The sequence below is a fragment of the Microtus oregoni genome, unplaced genomic scaffold, assembly GCF_018167655.1.
Source record: "Microtus oregoni isolate MIOR12 unplaced genomic scaffold, Mior012 000003F_ref0000135, whole genome shotgun sequence".
In the NCBI taxonomy this organism is placed as follows: domain Eukaryota; kingdom Metazoa; phylum Chordata; class Mammalia; order Rodentia; family Cricetidae; genus Microtus; species Microtus oregoni.
Window position 1 is genome coordinate 65896447 of NW_024543062.1, and position 22303 is coordinate 65918749.

General features: G+C 48.8%; 1 protein-coding gene across 1 annotated transcript in view; it reads left to right on the top strand.

Annotated features, from left to right (window-relative positions):
* The window catches only part of Tnni1 (troponin I1, slow skeletal type), a 47223-nt gene that overhangs the window by 4462 nt on the left and 20458 nt on the right, over window positions 1-22303 (top strand). Inside the window, exon 2 of the mRNA XM_041648681.1 lies at window positions 18002-18358. Coding sequence (XP_041504615.1) covers window positions 18002-18358 — 357 coding nt within the window. The remainder of the gene's footprint in view (window positions 1-18001; window positions 18359-22303) is intronic.

Below are 22303 nucleotides of genomic sequence, written 5' to 3' on the forward strand. Positions count from 1 at the left end.
AGGTTGGGGAGAGCCAGGGAGAGCCCAGAGCCGGAACTGCAGAAGAAAAGAGAGAGGGTGGGTCTGCAGGCCATGAGAGGCTGTCAGCTGGAAATCTAGAGCCAATGATAAGGCGCCATGGGCAGCTGGCCCTCCAGGGCCAGGATCCAAGGACCCTAGCAAGAATGCTGTGTGACTCTGAATAGACGCTTTGCGTCTCTGGTTTCTTAACATAAGACAAGGACCGCCCTCATTGAGCACTATAATGTCAGAAGACTTAGCCCTACAGACAGCTGCCGCTCTTGGACCGAGACAGAGCTCTGACATGTGCCCCCCACAGCCCACCAAAGTGATCTATAGAAAATGCAATTGATTCTTCCACCAGTACCACCAGCTGCTTGTCCCCTGCGATGGGAGAGGCCCCCTTCCTGATAGCACCCTCTCTTTACACTCTTTTGTTTGCACAGCCAGGTTCCTGCAGGTAACTGTCCCCATTCCAGTACCAGTGAAGGTCACCTCACACTATAAGCCACTTCTTCCAGCTCCTCCCACACACTTTGGTATCGCGGCTCTGAGTTTTCATGCTCTGAGATGCCTCCCCATGACGGCCCTGCCTACAGGCTAGCCTGAGTAACCACTCTCCCTGCCGTGTGGCCATACTTTCCTCATTAGTCACACTGCGTGCAATTGCTGGTTTATGTCTGCCTGTGCCACTCAACGGGTTAGTTCTTGGATGTGTCACCTGTGTGTTCCTGGTGTCCCAGATTACCTGGCACCTGGCAGACTCAACAGTAATAATGGCAAGCAGTGTATATGTTTGCTCTGTCTCGGTCCAAGCGCGGCAGCTGTCTGTAGGGCTAAGTCTTCTGACATTATAGTGCTCAATGAGGGCGGTCCTTGTCTTATGTTAAGAAACCAGAGACACAAAACGACTATTCAGAGTCACACAGCAGTTAATAAGTGGTGGAGTCAACTTAATCATGGTGGGACTCAAAGCTGGTGCTGTTAGCCAGTGCTAGATAGATTCTTACCACGTGAGTGCATACATGATGATTTAAGCCACCATGCGTGAACTGTTTAAACCACAATGTGTGAACGACTTAAGCCATGGTTTTGCTGACAGCAGGAAGCACAGAGGTGAAGGGACTCTCCTGTGACAGAGAGGAGAACTGTCGGTGAGCTGGTGCAGGGGTGAGGGCGTTTGTGCAGAAGATGACTGGAACCAAGCCCTGAACAAGGGTAGGACCAAGCTGGGTAAGTAGTACCTATAGCTCTAGCACTTGGGAGGCTAAGACATGAAGGTCAAGAGTTTGAGGCCATACTGGGCCACACAGAGGCCATGACTCATGCTCACTACTCTATTTTGAAACAGAATAATGATAACAAAAAAATCAACAAGGATAGGGTCTAGCAGTGGAAAAAGACCCAGTTTTCTGGGCTATCCATAGATCCAAGGCCAGAACAGGAGGAGTCTAAAGAAAAGAGGGACCTAAAGATAAGAAGGGACAGAGAGCTTTGGGGGACCTGGGAAACTCCCAGTTCCTAACTTTGTTTCTTTGCTGGTCTGAGATGTCGGTCTCAGGACCTAAAGTCAGGGTTACCCAGCCCAGCCTACAAAAGCAGCTTTGTCTACTGTGTGGCATCGACCTGGGGCCTCAAAAACAAACAAACAACAAACAAAAACCATGCATAATTTTCCTGGTTTCTTCATTGTTGCTCTGCCAGTCCACACTCTGAGAGACTCCTCAGTCCCGGACAAACTGGGACAGTTGATCAGTGACCCACTGCCTGAGATAGAAGTCTCCATCTCCCATTCTTCTGATGTTCCCAGACATCTCGACGGAATTCAAGCCTACAGGCAACAATGCTTTGGCCCAGAAGCATCGCCTCCCTTGGCTCAGGCTGGCAATATTTCCTAGCTTCACGGAGGATGGACACCAAACCTGCAGGCTGAAGAGCTAACCAGAGTCTTTCTCTGGGGTTTCCTTGCCAGCTCTCTGTAGGACCCCTCTGCTAAGTTAATCGGTTTAACCCAACGGCAGTGATATGTTAGCACTTAACATTCTCTGCACAGGAAGCTACTGGTCTGACCTGATGTTGGTCTCCAGGAGGCCCCAAGGGCATTGAAACCGAGAGTGCAAGAGGGAAGAGCAGGTTGGAGCAGGGGGAGATCACTGAGGAGTCTTCCAATGCTGGATAGGATTCTGAGCCCTGGGAGCATTAGGGTGGAAGAAACTGATTGTGTAAAGATAATAGAACCAGAAAAGGTGAGGGGAGACAAGAGATATCAACAGGTTTTCACAGATCCTGGAAGTGACAGTTGGGTGCAGGCCTGGGGCACCTAGAGCACCTCCAGGAATTGTGCTTTGTATAGTTTCTCTCTCTCTCTCTCTCTCTCTCTCTCTCTCTCTCTCTCTCTCTCTCTCTCACACACACACACACACACACACACACACACACATGCATGCACACACACAAACACACGCCTTTAGTTTTGTTATAAAAAAAATGTTTGAGCCAGGCCTAGTGGTGAAGGCCTGCAATCCCAACTACTTTAGGAGGTTGAGACAGGGGGATGACAAATTCAAGGCCACCCTGGGCATGGACATCTTGTCTTAAAAGGAAAGAGGGCTGTGGTATGGTTTGGGGGTAGAGATTTGCTTAGACTGTGCAAGGCTCTGGGTTCAGTTTCTAGGACTGAAGAACAAAAACAAAACAAGTCCCAACAAACCAAAAGGAAGGTTCACTGGAAGAAACTGGAAAATGCCAAAGAAGAAACAAAATTACCTCACACTTTCACCCCGAGTGTTGTCCGTGGACTTCCGCTTCCACTCATTTCTACGCAGATAGCTAACATCTAACAGCAACTACTAAATAACTTGCCCTGTGTTTTAACACAGGGTTTGCGTGTGTCCTCTCTTGCATGCTGGCATGCTGGTTTTCTTTCCCTTCCTTTCTGTGGCGCTAGGGATCAAACTTTGGGCATTGTGCACGGTAGGCAAATAACCTACCATTGAGGTTTAGTCTCCGTTTTAATTTTTTTTTAATATTTTATTTATTTATTATGTATACAATAGTCTGTCTGTGTGTATGTTTGCAGCCCAGAAGAGGGCACCAGACCTCATTACAGATGGTTGTGAGCCACCATGTGGTTGCCGGAAATTGAACTCAGGACCTTTGGAATTTGGAAGAGCAGGCAGTGCTCTTAACCTCTGAGCCATCTCTCCAGCCCTCCATTTTAATTTTTATATTTATTTACTTATATATATGGGTGTTTGTCTCCCTGCATGTATGTGCAACACATGCATGCCTGGTGTCTATGGTGGCCAGAAGTGGCTGTCAGATCTCCTGGAACTGGAGTTACAGACAGTTGTGAGCTACCATGTGGATGCTGCAAATTGAATCTGAGTGCCCTGGAAGTGCAGCTTGTGCTCTGAGTTACTGAGTCATGTCTCAAGAGAACCAGTCCTTCACTTGAGTTCCTTCCTTCCCTCCCTCTTTCCTTCCTTCCTTCCTTCCTTCCTTCCTTCCTTCCTTCCTTCCTCTGTTTCTTTTTTCTTTTTTGCCTTCTCTGGGGTGTAGGTGGAGGCTGCTCATTCATCTCCTGGCTATCCAGACCTGAAATAATCACACAGAAACTGTTTTAATTGCAATACTGTTTTGCCAATAGCTTAAGCGTATTTCTAGCTAGCTCTTACATCTTTTTTTTTTTTTTTTGGTTTTTCGAGACAGCGTTTCTCTGTGGTTTTGGAGCCTGTCCTGGAACTAGCTTTTGTAGACCAGGCTGGTCTCGAACTCACAGAGATCCGCCTGCCTCTGCCTCCCGAGTGCTGGGATTAAAGGCGTGCGCCACCATGGCCCGGCCTAGCTCTTACATCTTAAATTGTCCCATTTCTATTAATCTATGTATCACCGCGTGGTTGCGGCCTACTGTTGAGGTTCTATCTGGTGTCTGTCTCCTGAAACAGCTACATGGCTTCTCTTTGACTCTTCCTATTCTCACCTATGTCTGCTTGGAATTCCCACCTTGCCCTGTTCTTCACTGCAATAGGCCCAAAGCAGCTTCTTTATTAACCAATGGTATTCACAGCATACAGAGGGGAATCCCACATCACTGGGGTGTGGAAGGCTAAGATGACCCATACTTCTGTGTCCCTGCAGTACTGCTCAGGTAGAGTGGCCAGGTCCCCATTGGGAAGTGGATGGGATTGTGCTAAGCATTGCATTTTAGGATGGGGGATGGTGGGCCCACCAGAATGGGGAGCTGAGCTGGGTAGCAAGGTGAGATTGAGGTGGCTGCGACCACTCACTCAAGGCAAGCATTTAGGCATTCCTGTCATCCGTGTAGAGGTGGCCCAGTGGCACTGAGAAATGGGGTTCACATCACAGGCCTGAGTGCAAATCTTTCACATCAGGTTACTTGGCACCCCACGGAAATGGGGGTGTTAATAGCCCTGCTTTCTAGGATCACCTTGAGAAGTAATTGAGAGAGAGCCTGTAAAGTAGATAATGCACAGAGATAGCACACTTTAAGTGTTTGTTTTTACAGTAGTAACAATCCTCCCAGCAGCCTTGCTCTACCTAATCCCCACTTAGCAAACTGCTCGTAATTACCGCTGTAAATTAGCACCACTTACCCAAGTGCCTTTGCCTAATCCCAATGCCCAGCCTTCATGGAGTGTGCTCCAAGTTTCCTCGACCTGGTGCTAGGCTTAACCTTCTTTCAAGGGGAGGGAAGGTCCTCACCTGAGGGACAATGGAGCTAACACCCAGGGAACTTAAAACAGTGGCCTGAGACTCCCCAGCTGCAGATGGTGGCTCAGGGTGGACTCTTTCACCCTTGTCTTACGGTTGCTATTGCTGTAATGAAACACCATGACTGAAAGCAACTTTTGGAGGAAACGGTTTATCTGGCTTACATTTCTACATTGTAGTTTTGAAACTCAAACCATGCAGAAACCTGGAGATAGGAACTGAAGCAGAGGCCACAGAGGTGTTCTCCTTACTTCTTGTTCATCATGGCTTGCTCAGTCTGCTTTTTTAAAGAACCTAGGACCACAAGCCCGAGGGTAGCCTTACCCACAATGGACTGGGCTCTCCCTCATCAATCACTAACTAAGAAAATGCCTTACAGCTGGATCTTCTGGAGGAATTTTCTTATCTGAGGTTCCCTTTTGTCAGATGACTCTAGCTTGTGCCAAGTTGACATAAGACCAGCCAGGACGACCCTCCTTACCATCCTTTGCGTTTCCAGCTTTGAAGATGGCTCGGCGGGCTGCAGTGTGGTACAGCTCAGAGATATCTAGCATCCTCCTCTCCAGCTCCCCACCATCTCCATAGAAGGGACTGCAAGTAGCACTACCTGTCTGAGTTTATAAGTAGCTCAGTACATTTCCTGGTTACAAACCACGTGCCAGCAGCTAGCATTCCCTACTGCTCTGGTGGCCTCCCACCTGCCCGGGAGGGCGATTTCTCCCTATTGCAAAGTCTCTAGAAGCCCCAACCCCTCTTACTTCAGCTGTCAATCATGTAACCCTTGTCATCATTTCTGTGTTCCAATCTAAGGCTCTGACTCAAAGAGCCATCAGATGTGACCTATATTCTCACAACAGCTCTGTCCTGTGGTCTTACCATGTCACCCAACTACCCCGGGGTGTGTTTCCTGATACAGACGGTAAATCTAAGGCTCTGGGGAGCAGTGCGACTTTCCTGTGGTTGGGAAAGGACCTCCAACCCAATACCTAATCTGGAATCAGAGACAAGTGTCCCCACTCAGGGCAGCAGTGGCTGCTGTTAGTGGCCTGCATACATCAGGACTGACTTCAAGTTCAGGTAAAGGATGCCTTCTGGTGCTTCTTCCTGGCCTCCATGTAGCTAGTCTGCGTGGCTAGCCTCTTTCCATCACACATTGCCCATGCCCATGCTGGCCTGAGACACTTTCCTGCCTACACAATACAGACAGAGGTCCTTCTGGCTGCAGCAACCACGCCCCAGCTCCTGCGCTTAACAGAGCCTGGCCACTGAAATGGATGCAAAACTCTCAGTTATTTATTCACTGCTCTGAATAAATACAGAAGATACAGGAGGCCAGGACTCCAGACCCCTGTTTGTACTCTCTGCTGGATTCCCAGGCCAGTGGCTGTCTGCATCAAAGTTGTACATCGAAGGAGATAGAAAGGGAGAGAGGAGAGAGGGAGGCACAGAGGGAAGGAGAGAGGGAGAGAGAGTGTTAGAGGCCTATTGATTGGCAGGGCAGGTGTCTCGAGTGTAACTGGACAGGAGTTGGACTCCTGTATCTGTTGGTGCATTTAAGAACAGATGAAGCCTGAAAGAAGGCAGAGGTCAGGGGTACCTTCTAGGTCCTCATTCAGACTGGGCTGTTACCCAGTACTATGACTTTAAGCACATCTCTATTACTGGCCTGACTTGCCCTCCTTATAAAATTGAGGCTGACCAGTACTTACCGATCCAGCAAATCAGCAGAAATGGGTGCTCTATAAAAGAACACAACCTACTGGACATGGTGGTGTATGTTTGTCATCCCAGTAATCAGGAGACTGAGACAGGGGGATTATAAGCTTGAGGTTAGCCTGAACTGCATAGTGAGACTCCGTTTAACAGCAACACAGTCAGGCATAGTCCCCAGTGCTTGCAAGGTAGAATTTGAGACCAGCCTGATCTACATGGAGGGTTCCAGGATATCTAGGGCTCCATAGAGAAACATGGTTTCAATTAAACATACAACACACGCGCGCGCGCGCACACACACACACACACACACACACACTCAGCAAGAGTAGACATGCAGCTTGATCGTAGAGCACTTACCCAGCACACACAAGATCCAGGATCTCCACAAAACCCAAACCAACCCAAATAAAGCAAACAACAACAACAACAATCAAGCCTCAGTGGTGATTCTGAAGTGGTCAGCTCACAGGGCTGATGTTCAGGGATCTCTGTTTGTCAGGGGTCATTAACAGCGCTGGGTGCAGAGAAGTCAAGGCTGCAATACTTACTGCTTAATGGGTTCAGGGTCCAGGTGATTTGTCGAGATTAATTGAATGAACACGAACACACACACACACACACACACACACACACACACTGCAGGCTTGATACATCCACTTAGCTCGACATGCCAGGGTCCAGTGAGTGCTACCTAGCGAAGATAAGGAGGACTCTACCATCATTCCTCTATTTTTGGTGACTTCCTCTCACCGCAGCTTGTCATGGTTTTCTTTGTCGGATCCTGCCAGTGTTTAAATAGCAGAGAAGAGAGTTCCCTAGGGAAATGGGGCTCTGGCTTCATTTACTACTCGGGGCCTCAGGGTCATCTTTCCTTCCAGGAATATTATGTGCACGAGGTCAAAAATAGGACATAGTGAATATGTAGTAAGATGGTAACACAGGTGCAGGAATGTCATGTCAGGCAGGTGAAGAATCGACACCCAGAAAGCAATAAGCCAGTGGCTGGGAACCTTTCCCTGAAAGTGGGAACAGCCCTGCACTCAGCAGAACAAAAGCCTCCATGAATTGCCAGTCCCCTTTGTTTTGGGCACAGCATCTGATCACACCTTGCTGTGTAGCTGAAGATGGCTTTGAACTTCTGGTTTTGTCTCTACCTCTGGAGTGCTGAAATGGCAGGATCACAGGTGTATGCCACCATGCCTGGTTTTGTGTAGTGTTTGGAGCTGGAAGCCAGCACTTAGTGAATGTTAGGCAAGCCCCACATATTCCCATCCCTGTGTCTTCTAACCAGCAGAGTGGGGGGAGATGTCACCTCTGCTGTAAGGCTCCATAAGATGGTGATTTCCGTCCTGTCTGTCTTGACTTTCTTTCCCTTGTTGGTTTTGATAGCACAAGCCTCTTGCTGGGAAGAACTGTTACCAAGAAACTGAGAGTGGTCTTGGGCCAGCATCGTCATCTCCCTTTCTAGTTAGGTGCTGGCTGCATCACCTTGACCCTCTCATACCTGGCCCTGCTCTTGGTACAGTGTGAGTCCAGCAAGTGATCGCTGAGGGTTTGAGACTCTGGACTTCTCTCTTTCCCATTACCTCCCAGCTCTCCACAGATCTGGCAGTTTGGTTTCTCGGAAAGTGTGCTGGCCTCTCTGTAATTACTGACTCCTGGAAGACTCCAAAATGCCCCTGGGTAGTAGAGTGGGAGGCAGACAGGCAAGCCCAGAGAAGATACTCAAGGCTTACCCAAAGGGTCGTTTGTATTTGGAGGTAGAGTCTCGCCATGTGGGCCCGGCTGACAGGGGACTGAGGTTCTCCTACTTCTGCCCCCCTTAGTGTTAGTCTCTCAACTGCAGTCCTGCACCACCACACCAAGCTGGCCCAGTAGACTTGGAGGACACATCAGCCACCAAGAAGCTGAGATCTGATAGTAGAAGAGCCTGGCTTTCCTGTCTCCTACTTAGGGAACATGCGCTCACCAGCTGGCTTGCTAAACCTGGGCATCCTACCTTCCTGCCTCAGGGGAATGGTCCCAGGCCAGACTGATGTTCTTGGCCAGTGCAGTCCCAGGGCATGGTTGAGGAGACTCCTTGACTCCTTGAAAGAGAAACCACACAGGGAAAGAACCACTGGACCACAGGGTGATCGGCTTCATTTATCACAGAGATTCTCAACCTGTGGGTGGTGACACCTCTGAGATTCACATATCAGATATTTACATTATGATTCATGACAATAGGAAATTATGTTATGGAGTTGCAACAAAATAATCTTATGGTCAGGGGTGGCGACAACATGAGGAACTGTGTTAAAGGGTTGCAGCAGCGCTAGGAAGACTGAGAACCAGTGCTCTGTCGGGTAAGGAGGCGCTGGTTTCTTGTCACTACTGAAAGAAATCATTCCACCCCTTGGAACTTACCCCAGAAGCTCACTTTCCCATGGCTCCAGAGGCCAAAGGCTATAGTCATCCTGTGGGCCCAAATCAAGATACCGGCTGGCTACATTTCTGCAGGCTCCAGGTGAGGAGTTCTGGTCTCCTTTGCCTCGGGTGGCTCCAGGTATGCCATGGTTTATGCAGCATGAGCAATCGCTGCCTCTCTGGTCACAGTGCCTTCTGGTCTGTCTGCCGTCTCCATGTGCCTTCCTCATATGAGGACAATTTTGGTAGCATTTGCACTCCACAGTGGACATCAAAATCACTTGAGATACCACCTCAAGATCCTTAATGTGATTACAGGTTTGTGGGACTTTGTGGACATTTGGGGCTTCATTATTATACTACTCCTAAAGGATGCTCCAAGAGGGGAGAAACTGAGGCACACACAGCACGGGCAGCACAGTATTAGATTCTCTCCTGGAAACCGAAGCCTGGAGTTTGAACTCCCCGATCCACGTCTCCGCCACTAACTACTGTCCCCCATATGAGTCATACGTCGAGGCCCAGGACAGGCAGAGCCAGTTCTGTCTTTATCCATCTTGGTATCCAGAGCCAGGGTTCTTCTGGACCCCCTGACTCCTCTCTCCTGCCCCGACTCTCCCCCTGGCGCCGCGTGGGAGGCCCTGGCTTTGAGACAGAGGAGTCTGACCTCACAGCAAGAACTCAGCTTTTCCTGTCACTGTGTGAGAGAGAAGCATCTCTCTCCAGCTTGGGCTGCTCAGCCCCACAGTGTAGGAGGCCAGGAGGCTGTAAATCCCCTGCCCGTCCACGGAAACAGCTGGGTCCTGGGCATATCCTGTGGACTTAACCCTTTCCAGCCTTGTGAACTCTCCTTTTGGGCTGAGCTGGGAGGAGGTGGAAGTTTCTTCAGGGCCAAACAAGGTTTCTGCTGCTATCTGTGCTGCTGGCATCTGGCCCTAGTACTGTTTATTGAAGGGACCTGAGACCGACCCTCCTGCCCAAAGTCAGGTATGGCAGGCAAAGACCAGGAAGGGCGTGGCCCTGGGCTCAGGAACCTCCTCTGCAGGAGCCATTTTTACCACCCAGGAGGCCCATCGTGCTGAGCCAGGCCTCGGGGGAGGGGGATCCGGGAGAAATCTTGGACCAGCTGGCCATGCTGCACACACACCTGGCCCAGGGCAGGGCTGCTGACAACAGGCTGCCTGCTGAGCTCTCGCCTAGCAGGGTGGAAGCTGTCCAGGGAGCAGGGGCTATGTTCGTCTCTGGCAGACACTAAACTCTCTATAAATGACTCCGTGGATGCCGGCAGTTTCCAGTCTCCCCAAGCATTTCTCCTCTCCTTCTCGCCCTCCCTCCTTCCCTTCCTGTCTCACTATGTAGCCCAGGCTGGCTCGAAATGCTGAGTTCTCCTGCCGCTGCCTGCTCAGTGCCGGGACTACAGGTGTGAACTACCAAGACTGCTTTCATAGGAAGTGGCTTCCCCACCTAGTGCTGGGGCTTGGGGATTAAACTCGGAGGACTGCATGTGCTGCTATGTGCTTAGCCCTTAGCCCCCTTCTCTGCATCTTCATTCAAAAAAATTTTAATTAATTAATTCTTTGTATTTTATGTCTGAGTGTTCTGCATGTCTGCCCTCATGCCAGAAGAGGGCGCCAGATCCTATTATAGATGGATGTGAGCCACCATGTGTGCTGGGAATCGAACTCAGGACCTCTGGAAGTGCTCTTACCCGCTGAGCCATCTCTCCAGCTCTTCTTTCAAAAAATTTTTAATTAATTAACTTATTTTTGTTTGTAGGCAGATGGGCCAATACATGCCGTGGTGTGTGTGTGTGTGTGTGTGTGTGTGTGTGAGGTGGTTTTTCTCTTCTGCCATATGAGTTCCTAGGATCAAATTCAGATCAAGTTTGGCACCAAGCTCCTTTACCTGCTGAGCCATCTTGTCAGCCCTTTTTGTTGCCTCTCCCGACATCATATTTATATGATTCTGTTATTGGAAGCCTGCCACTCTAAGATGCCCAATACAGGGACGGAAAACTCTTAGACTATCACCTGACCCTATGTTCTGACTTCTGTTTCTCTCCCCTCCTGTTGACCGGACATCTTCCAGGGCACCTTCAATGTCTTAAAGCCTTCACCCAGGCTGATTCTTCAGCCCCACAAAGATAAATAATGACAACATTTAATTGAATGTTACTCGAGGGCTAGAGTTGAGGGACAGGGACGTCAAGGGGACCCAGTTACAGCACTTCCCAGGTGGACTGGGCATAAGTCTGGTGGGCCAGGCCTGGTCTTGGTAGGTTATGATCTGCTCGTGCCTTAAGCCACAGCAGAAACACAAAGGTTCTAGAGAGGCCTCTCAGGATGGGACGGCCGGTGCCAGGCTGTCCAGGAGGACAAGGAGCCCTTGTGTAGGCTTGGGCATCAGATCCTGCTCCACCTCCCTGGCCCTGGGGGTTGGGGACCGCAGTAGTCAGAAGTTCAGATCCTAAGGAGGCTGCGAGCATAAGCTGCAGGGCTTCTGCTGGGACCGGGGTCACCTGGAGGTCTCCGGGGAGCCGGGATGGAGCTGGGAACAAGCTCTGGCTGCTGGAGCCTGGGGGTGCGACGGGGTGGGCTGGGGGGTGGATGGGTGTGGGTTTGTAGCCTTCCTTGAACAGAAATGTTGAAGTTTCTAGATATTTTTTCCTTTGATCCTCACCAAAACAAACAAACAAACAAAAAACCCGGAGATGAGTGAAAAGGATGATTAACTGCACTTCACAGTGGGGAAACAGCCGGAGAGAGAGACGTAGGGCTATCTAGAGACAGGAAAACGATGTTTGGGGGGCCACACCCCTGGGTAGGGGGCTGGGAAGTGGGCAGAGAGCAGTTTGCTAAGGGATCTTTCTGTTCAGAAGCCCAAGGCTACCTGGGGGTGGACTTTATCTACTGTGAATGTCGGAGTCTTCTCATTTATCCTCCTCCTTCCTCAGCCTCCCCATCCATCCAGGGCAGTCCCATGGGAGCCTAGGTCAAGCCTGCAGCATTCCAGGGAAAGGAGATGAGGAAGAGCTGTTCCGGGGAAGCACAAGGGCCACGGGGACAGCCACAGCTACTTCGCTTTTCCTTGAAATTCCACACACCCTGGGCGTTTGGCAGGAGCCCGGAATGTGCTTCATCGGAACAATTTGTCTTTCATGGTCCATTTGCATCAATCAGTCCATTGTTCAACGTCTTTCCTTGGACCACTCTGGCTAGTTGAGGCCTCCCAGTGCTTGTTGAGAACGGGTTAGGAAAGAGAGGGTGCGTATGGGAAGGGGCGACCTCTGGTGGCCCAATCTGTAAACGCCCCGGTTCCCTGGTTGAGCATTTCCCCAGTGTGACTCCCACTGACTGGAAACAGAACCGGGAGAGAAATACTTTGGGAGTTTAGAAGGCATTAATAACACAGGTAGGTCAGGCACTTGAGGAAAGGAGGGCACTGTTATGAGAAAAAAAGACTGTCTACCCGATCAAGCCCGCAATCCACGCCGGGATTGCCCCAGTGTCTGGGTGGCCGACCATCCTCTCTGGGCCTAGGAATTTATTGATAAAATGAATGAGTGTGGGCTAGTGGACAATACCTAGTACTTCCAAAGTCCCTTGATTTTGATCTGCATTTGAATCTGGGGTTTGAATTCTAGGTCTCCTATCTACTAGTAGGGCACCAGCTAGTTGCCTTGATGAGCTTTAGCTTATCCATCTTGTGAAATGAGGATAGCGGTGCCCTTAGTGCTTGTCACATGTGGGTTCTGTGTTTGGGAATTAGTCTAATTTGTTAACATTTCGCTGTAATCATCCAAATCAGTATGTGTGGAACTCGGCTTCTTCTTCCTTAAGCATAGTGCTGTGCAATTCTAATTGTCTGAGGCACAGATTTGCTGAGGCTGCATAAGGTCATTCTCTGGCCTCTTGTCCTGTGAGTGTGTGTGTTTTAAAGATTTACCTGTTTACTTTTATGTGTATGAGTGTTTTGCCCCTGGGTACATATGTGTGCCTGTTGAGAGCCTGGTGCCTGCAGAGGTTAGAAGAGAGTGTCCCCCTTAACCGCAGTCTCTATGCAAGTGCTGGAAATCAAACCCAGGTCCTCTGTAAGAGCAACAAGCCTTCTAACTGCTGAGCCATCTCTCCAGCCCCAACAAGTGTTCTCTTAAGGTTTATATACTGCTAATTTGGGGGGAGTGGTATATTAATGCCTTTTGTTGGTGATCTTACTGTGTTTGTCAAGCAGAGAGAGTACAGATATCCTCTCTGGGGTTCTTAAGTGCAAGAAGGCTGTGATGTACCTCACGACAAAGGTACGTAAGTAGACCATTTTCACTAAGGGCTGCGTTACAGTGCTGTTGCCTGTGTATTCAATGTAACGGGCAGTATGTACTCAACAAGGGGTCTTTAAGCAGAAATGACCACAATATACGCTATGAATTGATTGGTTCATAATCAGATGGTGTCCGGGGACTCCCAGGAACCAAACCCTGTGTTTTTTTCTAGAGTAAGTGTCTCTATGTGCTGACGGAGCGTGCAAGTGACTTTATAGACCGTGATTCCTGTGATAAGAAATATCTATAGTCATTTCACAGCGTGTCGACTGTGGGTTCATAGCAGTGCAGTTATTACTCGCTGTCCCATGCTGTGTGTGTCCACCTGTCTGCTCCTGAAGCCTCTGGCTCTCATGTGGGCCTTAGAATCTCCATGTGCCAAGAAGCGGGATCCTCAAGAATATATCCTCAGAGACACATCAGCCCAGCTTCGACGCTTCTGCCTGGAACTTCCTTCATGGGCTCTTAGTTCACTGGGTTCCAGTCAAAGGCCAGCACAGCTCTGGGTGACTCACAAAGGCTCTTTTCACTGACATGACCTCATAGATCCTCTCAACAATAGCAGGGTGGTGGCATCCCGGCTCCCTTTCTGCGGATGAGCCTGGAGTTCACAGAGGCTAAGTAAGCAGTCCAAGGTCACCCAGTATGTTGGCAGCGGAGTCAAATTCCACTGTCTTTCCACCATGAAACCAACGCTCTGGAGGAGGTAAACTCCAGACGTTGTTATTGAGGCTTCCCTGTGAAGGAGTGCATTGAAGTCCCCAAGGAAGTTGGCTGGGAGCAGGTGACTGATACACATCTGAGCACCCACTCTCTAACTTCTGCCTCTGCTTGCAGCTCCCTCCCTCCTCCCACCTTCCATGACCTGCAATCCCCATGGGAAGTGCCAATTACCTCCCATGCCTCATCATTACAGTTCCGGTTCTGAAAACCAGTTCTGGTGCTCCTGCATCCCGAGAGCAAGCAGGATACTCTGGCCTGCAGGAGGGTCCTGGCCACAGTGCCCAGCCAGCATTCAGGGAAACCCACTATCATCAGAAGGCAGATGCTCTCTGTCTGAGGAGGGTTGCCCAGTCTGGTTTTCAGACAGCTGCTTCTTGTTATGTCTACACAGTCAAGAAAAATCCTTGTCCTTCTCAAGTCTGTTCTACAAGGGTACCAATCCCATTCATGAGGCCTCTTCCTGTCCTCTGTGACCTGATCACCACCCAAAACTCCATCTCATATACCACCCAGCAGGGGTTAAGGTCCCAATACATGAAGATTTCCTTTTTTAACAGGCTTTTCGAGCTCCTGAGTGGGAGAAGCCCCAGACAGGCCTGGGTGGAGGGCACATCACTGTCAACATTCTACCTCACCGACCTCCATTTTCTTCCATTTTATCAGTGCCTCTAACTTTTCCTCCCTGAGAAAGCCACAGCCCCTGGGATATGGGTGCCCTTCATTTCCAGAAACCCCATATGCTCCGGCCTCCCTCCTTCCCCACCCAGGGATTGTATTCTGGTATGCTTTTTTCTTTCCTTCTCTTAAAAGAATTATCATGACCAAGTAAACATAGTAAAATTTACTTCTGACCATGGTGACCTTATCATCTGGACGCTTGGGTGAGTAAAGGCAGGAGGGCCGTGAGTTCAAGGACAACCTTAGCTATCTAGCAGGGCTAACCTGGACAACAAGAGGCCCCTCTCAAAACTCAAAATAAATGAAGAAGTATTCCCGTGTGGATCACCTCTAAGCGTCAAGTCACTATTCCCACCGGGGTGTGACAGTCATGGCCATCAGTCCACAGCGATCTTCGTCTGGCAAACTGGAAAGCATCAGTTTTGGTGGTCTTCGGCAGGACTCCATCCCCCCACTCCCCACTGCCCCCCTTTAGCCCTGGACGCCTTCCTTCTGGGTTTTGTCTTCTGAATCTGACTGCTCCAGAAACCTCATCGAAGGAGACGGATGTCTTTCTGTCCTTTGTCTTTTTGTCACTGGTTTGTTGTTTTCCTCAAAGTTCATTCCTGTGGTAGCCCGTGTCAGGATTTCCTCCCTTCTGAAGGGAGAAGCTGATTCTGTTGTGTATACATGCCGTGTTGTGTTGGTCTATTTCTCTGTCGAGGACCTTCAGCGGCTGTGAGCAGGAGTGTGCAAACATTTCTTCAAGATCCTGTTTTCTAACCTTTGTGTTGAGCGCTTGTGGGAGAGTCTCACTGTGTAGCCCAGGCTGGCCTCAGAGTCTCACTGTGTAGCCCAGGCTGGCCTCAGAGTCTCACTGTGTAGCCCAGGCTGGCCTCAGAGTCTCACTGTGTAGCCCAGGCTGGCCTCAGAGTCTCACTGTGTAGCCCAGGCTGGCCTCAGAGTTTCACTGTTGTAGCCCAGGCTGGCCTCAGAGTCTCACTGTGTAGCCCAGGCTGGCCTCAGACTCACAGTCCTCTGCCTCTTCCTTCCAAAATGCTGGGATTGCAGGTGTGTATCGCCATGTTTGACAGCTGCACTTTTGAATCTTTTTCTTTTCTTTTCTATTTTACAAGACAGGGATTTCTCTGTGTGGCAGGCAGCCTTGGCTGTCTTGGAACTCACTCTGTGGACCAGACTGGCCTTGAACTCACAGAGATCCTCCTGCCTCTGGCTCTTCTGGGTTTAAAGACATGTATCACCACCACCTGGTATACTTTTGAATCTTTGGGGTATATAACCAGAAATACAATTCCTATATCATATAATAAATTCATTTTTAATTAAAAATTTTTAGATTTATTTATTTTATCTTACATGTATGAATGTTTACTTAAACATATGTGTCTGTGTCGTATGTGCCTGGCACCTGATGGGGTCAGAAGAAAGTGTCAGGTCCCCTGGAACTGGACTTACAGTTACGTCTACAGGCCTACCATGCAGATGCTGGGAACTGAACCCAGGTCCTCTTCAAGAAGCCAGTACTTTCAACATGAGCCAGCTCTTCAGTCCCTCCTAGCTTTACTTTTCAGATAGTGAGGCCCTGCCATACTGTTTTCTGCAGATCTCTCCCAGTTGGACTCCCACCGACCATGCACAAGGCTCCAAATCCTCCACATCCCGACCGACGTGCATTCTTTCCTCTGTTTGCTGTAGCCATCCTGATGAGCGGTCTGCAATGTTTGCTTCTGAGACAGTGTCTCCACATGGGCCAGGCTGGACTTGGACTTGCAATCAGTTTCCTGACTCTCTCAGCGCTGGGGCCACAGGTGTGCGTTTCCACACCAGTCTGGCATGAAGTTTTGATTTGCATTTCCCTAATGGATGGTGAAGGTGGACACTTTTTTATAATCTATTTGACATAGCTTCTCTGGAGAAATGTGTATATTCAAATCCTTTAATCTGCATGGGTGGCCCTCCCAAGTGAATGTCAAGCTACCTGCTCCATTTCACACTTAAAGTAGGACTTTCTCTGTAGCCATCTGTTTTTTTTTAATATTTATTTTTAATTGATGTGCTTTGGCATTGTTTAGCGATTTATTTTATTTTATGTACATTGGTGTTTGCCTCCATGTGTGTCAGAGCCCTGGAACTGGAGCTACAGACAGTTGTGAGCTGCCATATGGATGCTGAGAACTGAATCCGGGTCCTCTGGAAGAGCAGCCAATATTCTTAACTGCTGAGTCGTCTCTCCTTCCTTTCCATATTTGTTTTTACTTTTATTTATTTTGTGGTGTTAGGGAGCAAATTTGGGGCTTTATGCATTCTAGGCAAGGGCTCTACTACTGATCCATATCCCCAGCCTTAGTTACATTTTAAAGTATCATTTTATTATATTTTAATAGGTTACTGTATTGCTCATTCTGTATTATTCATATATAAATGAATACTCATATACAAATATTATATGTATATATCTCATATAAACATATATATATATATATATGTTAGAGAGAGAGAGTCCTCAGACTGAAGTACTTGCTTTGTAGCCTAGGCTAAACTCAAACTTGTAATTCTCCTGCCTCAGCCTCTTGGGATGATAAGTACATAACACCGTGCCCATTTTAGTTTTGTAATATTTGATGATGATTCTTATGGTTTAGGTTTACATCCTAATTTAGGCTGAAATATAGCTGCCGCTGTAATATCATTAAGAGGCGGACATTAGCAAAGCTACACAGAGAGACCCTGTCTCGAAACACCCCCCCCCCCAACAAAAAAGAAGCAAACCTCTGAGGAGCAGACCGGGCATGAAGGTTCTGCCCTTGAGGGTAAATTTTAAGTTATTTTAATAAAGGGCTTTCAGCAGTGGCAAACACCTGGACTCTAAGCTCTTGTGAAACTGAGGCGGGAGAAAACCCTAGGCTTAGAAGCAAGCCTGGGCTACATAAAGACTCTGAGACCATCCTGGACTATGTGGTGTGTTTGAGGCCAGCCTGTGCGATATAACAAGAGCCCCTCCACCACTTTCCCCAAAGATTCTATAAGAAATAAGGAGACAAACACGGAATGGGGTATCTTTCTTGCCTGCTTACTTCTGCTATGTGGGAAGGTAGCGTGAAGCCCCTTGCCAGATATGGACACCTGATCTTGGAATCCCTGGTTCTAGAACAGGGAACCAATGGGTCTCTGTAGGTTATAGATTCCCCCATCCTGGGCATTCTGTTTCAGCTATTCATGATGGACTAGATGATGATGGTGATGATGATGACGATGGTGATTGCCTCACACTTGGCCTCTAATTCTCTTACCTTCTGTTGCCTTTTTTTTCCCATCTACATGAACCATAATGCCACCCTGACTTATAATCCTTTGATGGGTACCACATAGATGCAAGAAGGTTCAGCTCCCTGCACCTATTGTCACTTCTTTGTCCACGCTCAGCTACGTCCACTCTCAGCTACGCCCAACTTCAGCTACGTCCACGCTCAGCTACGCCCACCCTCAGCTACGTCCACGCTCAGCTACGTCCACGCTCAGCTACGCCCACCCTCAGCTACGTCCACGCTCAGCTACGTCCACGCTCAGCTACGTCCACCTTCAGCTACGTCCACGCTCAGCTACGCCCACCCTCAGCTACGTCCACGCTCAGCTACGTCCACGCTCAGCTACGTCCACGCTCAGCTACGTCCACCCTCAGCTACGCCCACCCTCAGCTACGCCCACCCTCAGCTACGTCCACGCTCAGCTACGTCCACGCTCAGCTACGTTCACCCTCAGCTACGTCATCGCCTTCTGCTGGTACACAGACCAGCCCTTCGCACCCCAGCAAGAGCAAACTGCTTGGAATCGCCTCACACACCCTTTCTCATGTCACTTTTCTCTTTGCTGTGTGCTTGGGTCTGCAGTGCCTTCTCTCTGCTCACCTGAGAAGCTCTTATATGATGTGGGAGTGTCATATATCAATCTGTTGATTTCATTGGTTAAGTAATAAACAAGCTGCTTGGCCTCATAGCTTAGAACATAAGTGGGCGGAGTAAACAGAACAGAATGCTGGGAGAAAGAAGCTGAGTCAGGAGTCGCCATGATTCTCCCACTCCAGACAGACGCAGGTTAAGATCTTCTCTGGTAAGCCAGCTCGTGGGCTACAGCAGATTATTAGAAATGGGCTAGTCCAGGTGCGAGAGTTAGCCTAGAAGAGGCTAGATAGAAATGGGCCAAGCAGTGTTTAAAAGAATACAGTTTCCGTGTAATTATTTCGGGTAAAGCTAGCCGGGTGGCGGAACGCAGCCCACCGCTCTTTCATACTACACTAATATATCCTAGCTTGGGGATATGCCCTCTCTGAGACAATTTGTCACTTACACCTCTTTGCACATGCTAGGCCAGTGCGATATACTGAGATATAACTCAAGAAATTTCTGGACGGCTGGAGAGATGGCTCAGCGGTTAAGAGCATTGCCTCGTCTTCCAAAGGTCCTGAGTTCAATTCCCAGCAACCACATGGTGGCTCACAACCATCTTTAATGAGGTCTGGTGCCCTCTTCTAGCCTGAAGGCACAGACAGAATATTGTATACATAATAAATAAATAAATATTTTTTTTTAAAGAAATTTTCTTGAGACAAAGTCTCATCTTGTAGTGCAGGCTCTCCCTGCCTCCTGAGTTCTGGGATTACAGAGGTGTGCTACCGTACCTGGCCACATCTTCCTTCTTCATGGGACAGGAAAGCACAGCTGTTACCACCAGTGTCACACATGTTTGGGGGGAGCTTAGATTCGTGTGGTAGCAAAGTGGGAGAAGTTAGTTTCTCTGCCTAGGTTTTGGTATGGCTCACAAAGAAGCCACGACGCGTGTCAAACTTGGGGAGGGTACAGGAGATGTGTTTCAGTCCAGTCCGAGCCCCTGAATAATTCTGAGGAAGTCATTTCAGGAAGTGGAAATGTCAGTGGGAGAGAAATGTCCATTTGATACCTGGTATGGAACTTTTGGCTCCCTGGACTCCATTAGTCACTTTGAAACCTCTATAACATACTGAAATTAGCGTAATCTTGAAACAAAATATATTGATATCTTTATTGAAAGATATGTATACTGAAAGATTTATCTTTCAATAGTGTAAATAGCAGCGTGAATTTTCTCCAACTGGCGGTGGCTCTCCTGAGCAGTTAGAACCAGGTCCACTCTCTCCCTGCTCCACGCTGCCCTCTAGTGGCAACTAGAGGTCTAGGGAGCCTTCAGGTTTTCTGAGCAACCTCTGGGCTGTCACCAGAGGAACAAGGGCTGCCTATGTTCCTTGTGTGTGCTTGTGTGTGTGTGTGTGTGTGTGTGTGTGTCCCATATACCACAAACAAAGTCTCTCTAAGTCCTTGGAGACAGATGTGCACACAGTACTTGTGCCCTCTTCCCCATGCATCCTTGACATCTGTGAGCCCTCTGGAACTGGAGTGTGTAAGAAAGAGGTTATGGCTCTCAAAAGTGTGCTGTGTGAATGGTTATGGGTTTCAGAAGTTCCTGAAGAAAGCTCCACCTTTTCCCTGAAAAGCTGAAAACAGCACACTCGGTTAGAGCTTCAAGGGACCTCCTGGGTGGGCCTCAAGGGAGACCTCAACTGAAGAAAGACAAACGTCGTCAGATGCGCTGGGTTGGGGTTAGATGTTGACGCATCCACCCTGAGGCTGCATTTGCTGCCTCTCAAGCCTCCCCTGGTATTGATCCAGAAGACCTTGTTGAGAACAAGGAATGCGTGCAGAATGCTCAGGGAGGGATGGGTAAACGCAGAGACTGGAACACACATCTGCTTGTTTATCCATGGGTGGGGCAGGAGAAGGGATTGGAATGGGAGATGGAACAGTCATGATGAGGCCAGTTACTTGGAAGTTTCCATACGGGTCACTCACGTAGTCTGGATCACACACACACACACACACACACACACACACACAGTCCTTTAGCGCTCCCTCTGGTAGCAAGGGGAACTTCATCTCTTTCCCCAGGAACCTCCGTGTCTAGATGCTCTCAGAGGAGACCAGAAATAAAGACAAAACAACAACAAAATCACATATCCATAAGCAGACCCTTCATTCGCTACCTTTGGGGGTTTTATTAAAGCGTAAGATCTTCCGAGCTCACTAGCAATGGGGCAAGCCCATTCGGAATAACTTGGATTGAAAACAATCCCTTGGGGCTAGCAAGATGGCTCAGCAGGCAAAAATGCTTGTCCACTGGCTGCCTGAGTTCAACTCAACAACCAACTTATAAGTGTCCTTTAACCTCTGCTCAAAGGCAGTGGTGGCGTGTGTGCGTGTGTGTGTGTGTGCGTGCGTGCATGTGTGTGCGTGCGTGTGTGTACGTGCATGCATGTGTGTGTGCATGCATGTGTGTGTGTAAAATTTAAAAATACCTTGGTTGAACCAGGTGGTGGTGGTGGCTCACACCTTTAATCCCAGCACTTGGGAGGCAGAGACAGTAGTATCTCTGTGAGTTTGAGGCCAGCCTGGTCTACAAGAGCTAGTTCTAGGACAGGCACTGAAGCTACAGAGAAATCCTACCTCAAAAAACAAACAAACAAACAAAAAAGCCTTGGTTGATTTTTATTAATGACTGACACATTTTAAGGACTAAAAATTGCACTTTATTTTTCGTGATTATCTTATATCTATCTATCTGTGGTATAAGGAACACTTTCCTGATTCATCTAAGACATACTTAAGAAAAACCAGCTTTCTTCTCAGTGAGTGTTGGTGAGGAAAATTACCTAACCAAAGGGTAGGGGTAACTCCTAGCTTGCTTTGATTCCATTGCCTCCATTCAAAGTAAGGCACTGGCGGTTTTATCCATGGTTGCACTGGTACCTTCTATGCAAATGCCAGCACAGTGTAAAAGGCCAACGGGGCAGTCCAAACCCTAACGGGCCACACTGTGAGATACAGTGCTATACATTTTTTCACAGGATGGCCTTCATGAGGAAGAAATTGTCTGTCTCAGAATGGCCAACACCACCTCCATGGTCAGTACTGAGGCTGGGAGAAATAATTATGCCCTTTAGTCTTTTTATTTATTTATTTATTTTATTTTTCAAGATAGGGTTTTTCCGTAGCTTTGAAGCCTGTCCTGGAACTAGCTCTTGTAGACCAGGCTGGCCTCAAACTCACAGAGGGCCCACCTCTGCCTCCCAAGTGCTGGGACTAATGGCGTGCCCCACTACTACCCAGCATGCCCTCCAGTCTTATCCCTGTCTTTACAGTGACCACTCTGCTTGCATTTCTGCCTGCAGGACTGCACCCCCTGCTGGTCGGGTCTACACTTGCAAGCAGGGTTTTGTGTTATAAATTCTGCACCTGAGCCTCAAAGAGATAACGAAGGTGCAGTTGGGGAGAAAGGGTCTATGTTGAGGAGATGAAAAGGGGGGCTCCCCTTTCTTCCACAGAAAGAAGTATAGCAGCTTCCCCCGAATGGAAAGACTGGAGCCCCATGGAAGCCCACCTTCAAAAGGAGTGTGGAAGAAGTTATTCTTCCTGGCTGAAGGCCTGAAGGGACTTCATTAGACCTGCTGACCAAAGGAGTACCCCCCTGGGAGGTCACTTGCCCAGGTGCTTAAAACAGGGCCATGTAGTTGAGCAGAGAGGAAAGACATTGGGCTTGGAGGAGAATGGAGAAGAAGTTGGTGAGGGGAGGAGGCTGAGTGGTTGACACACAGCCTTTGCTTGTGCTGGGTCCTGCTTCCCCCATTTGCCCAGTCCTAGT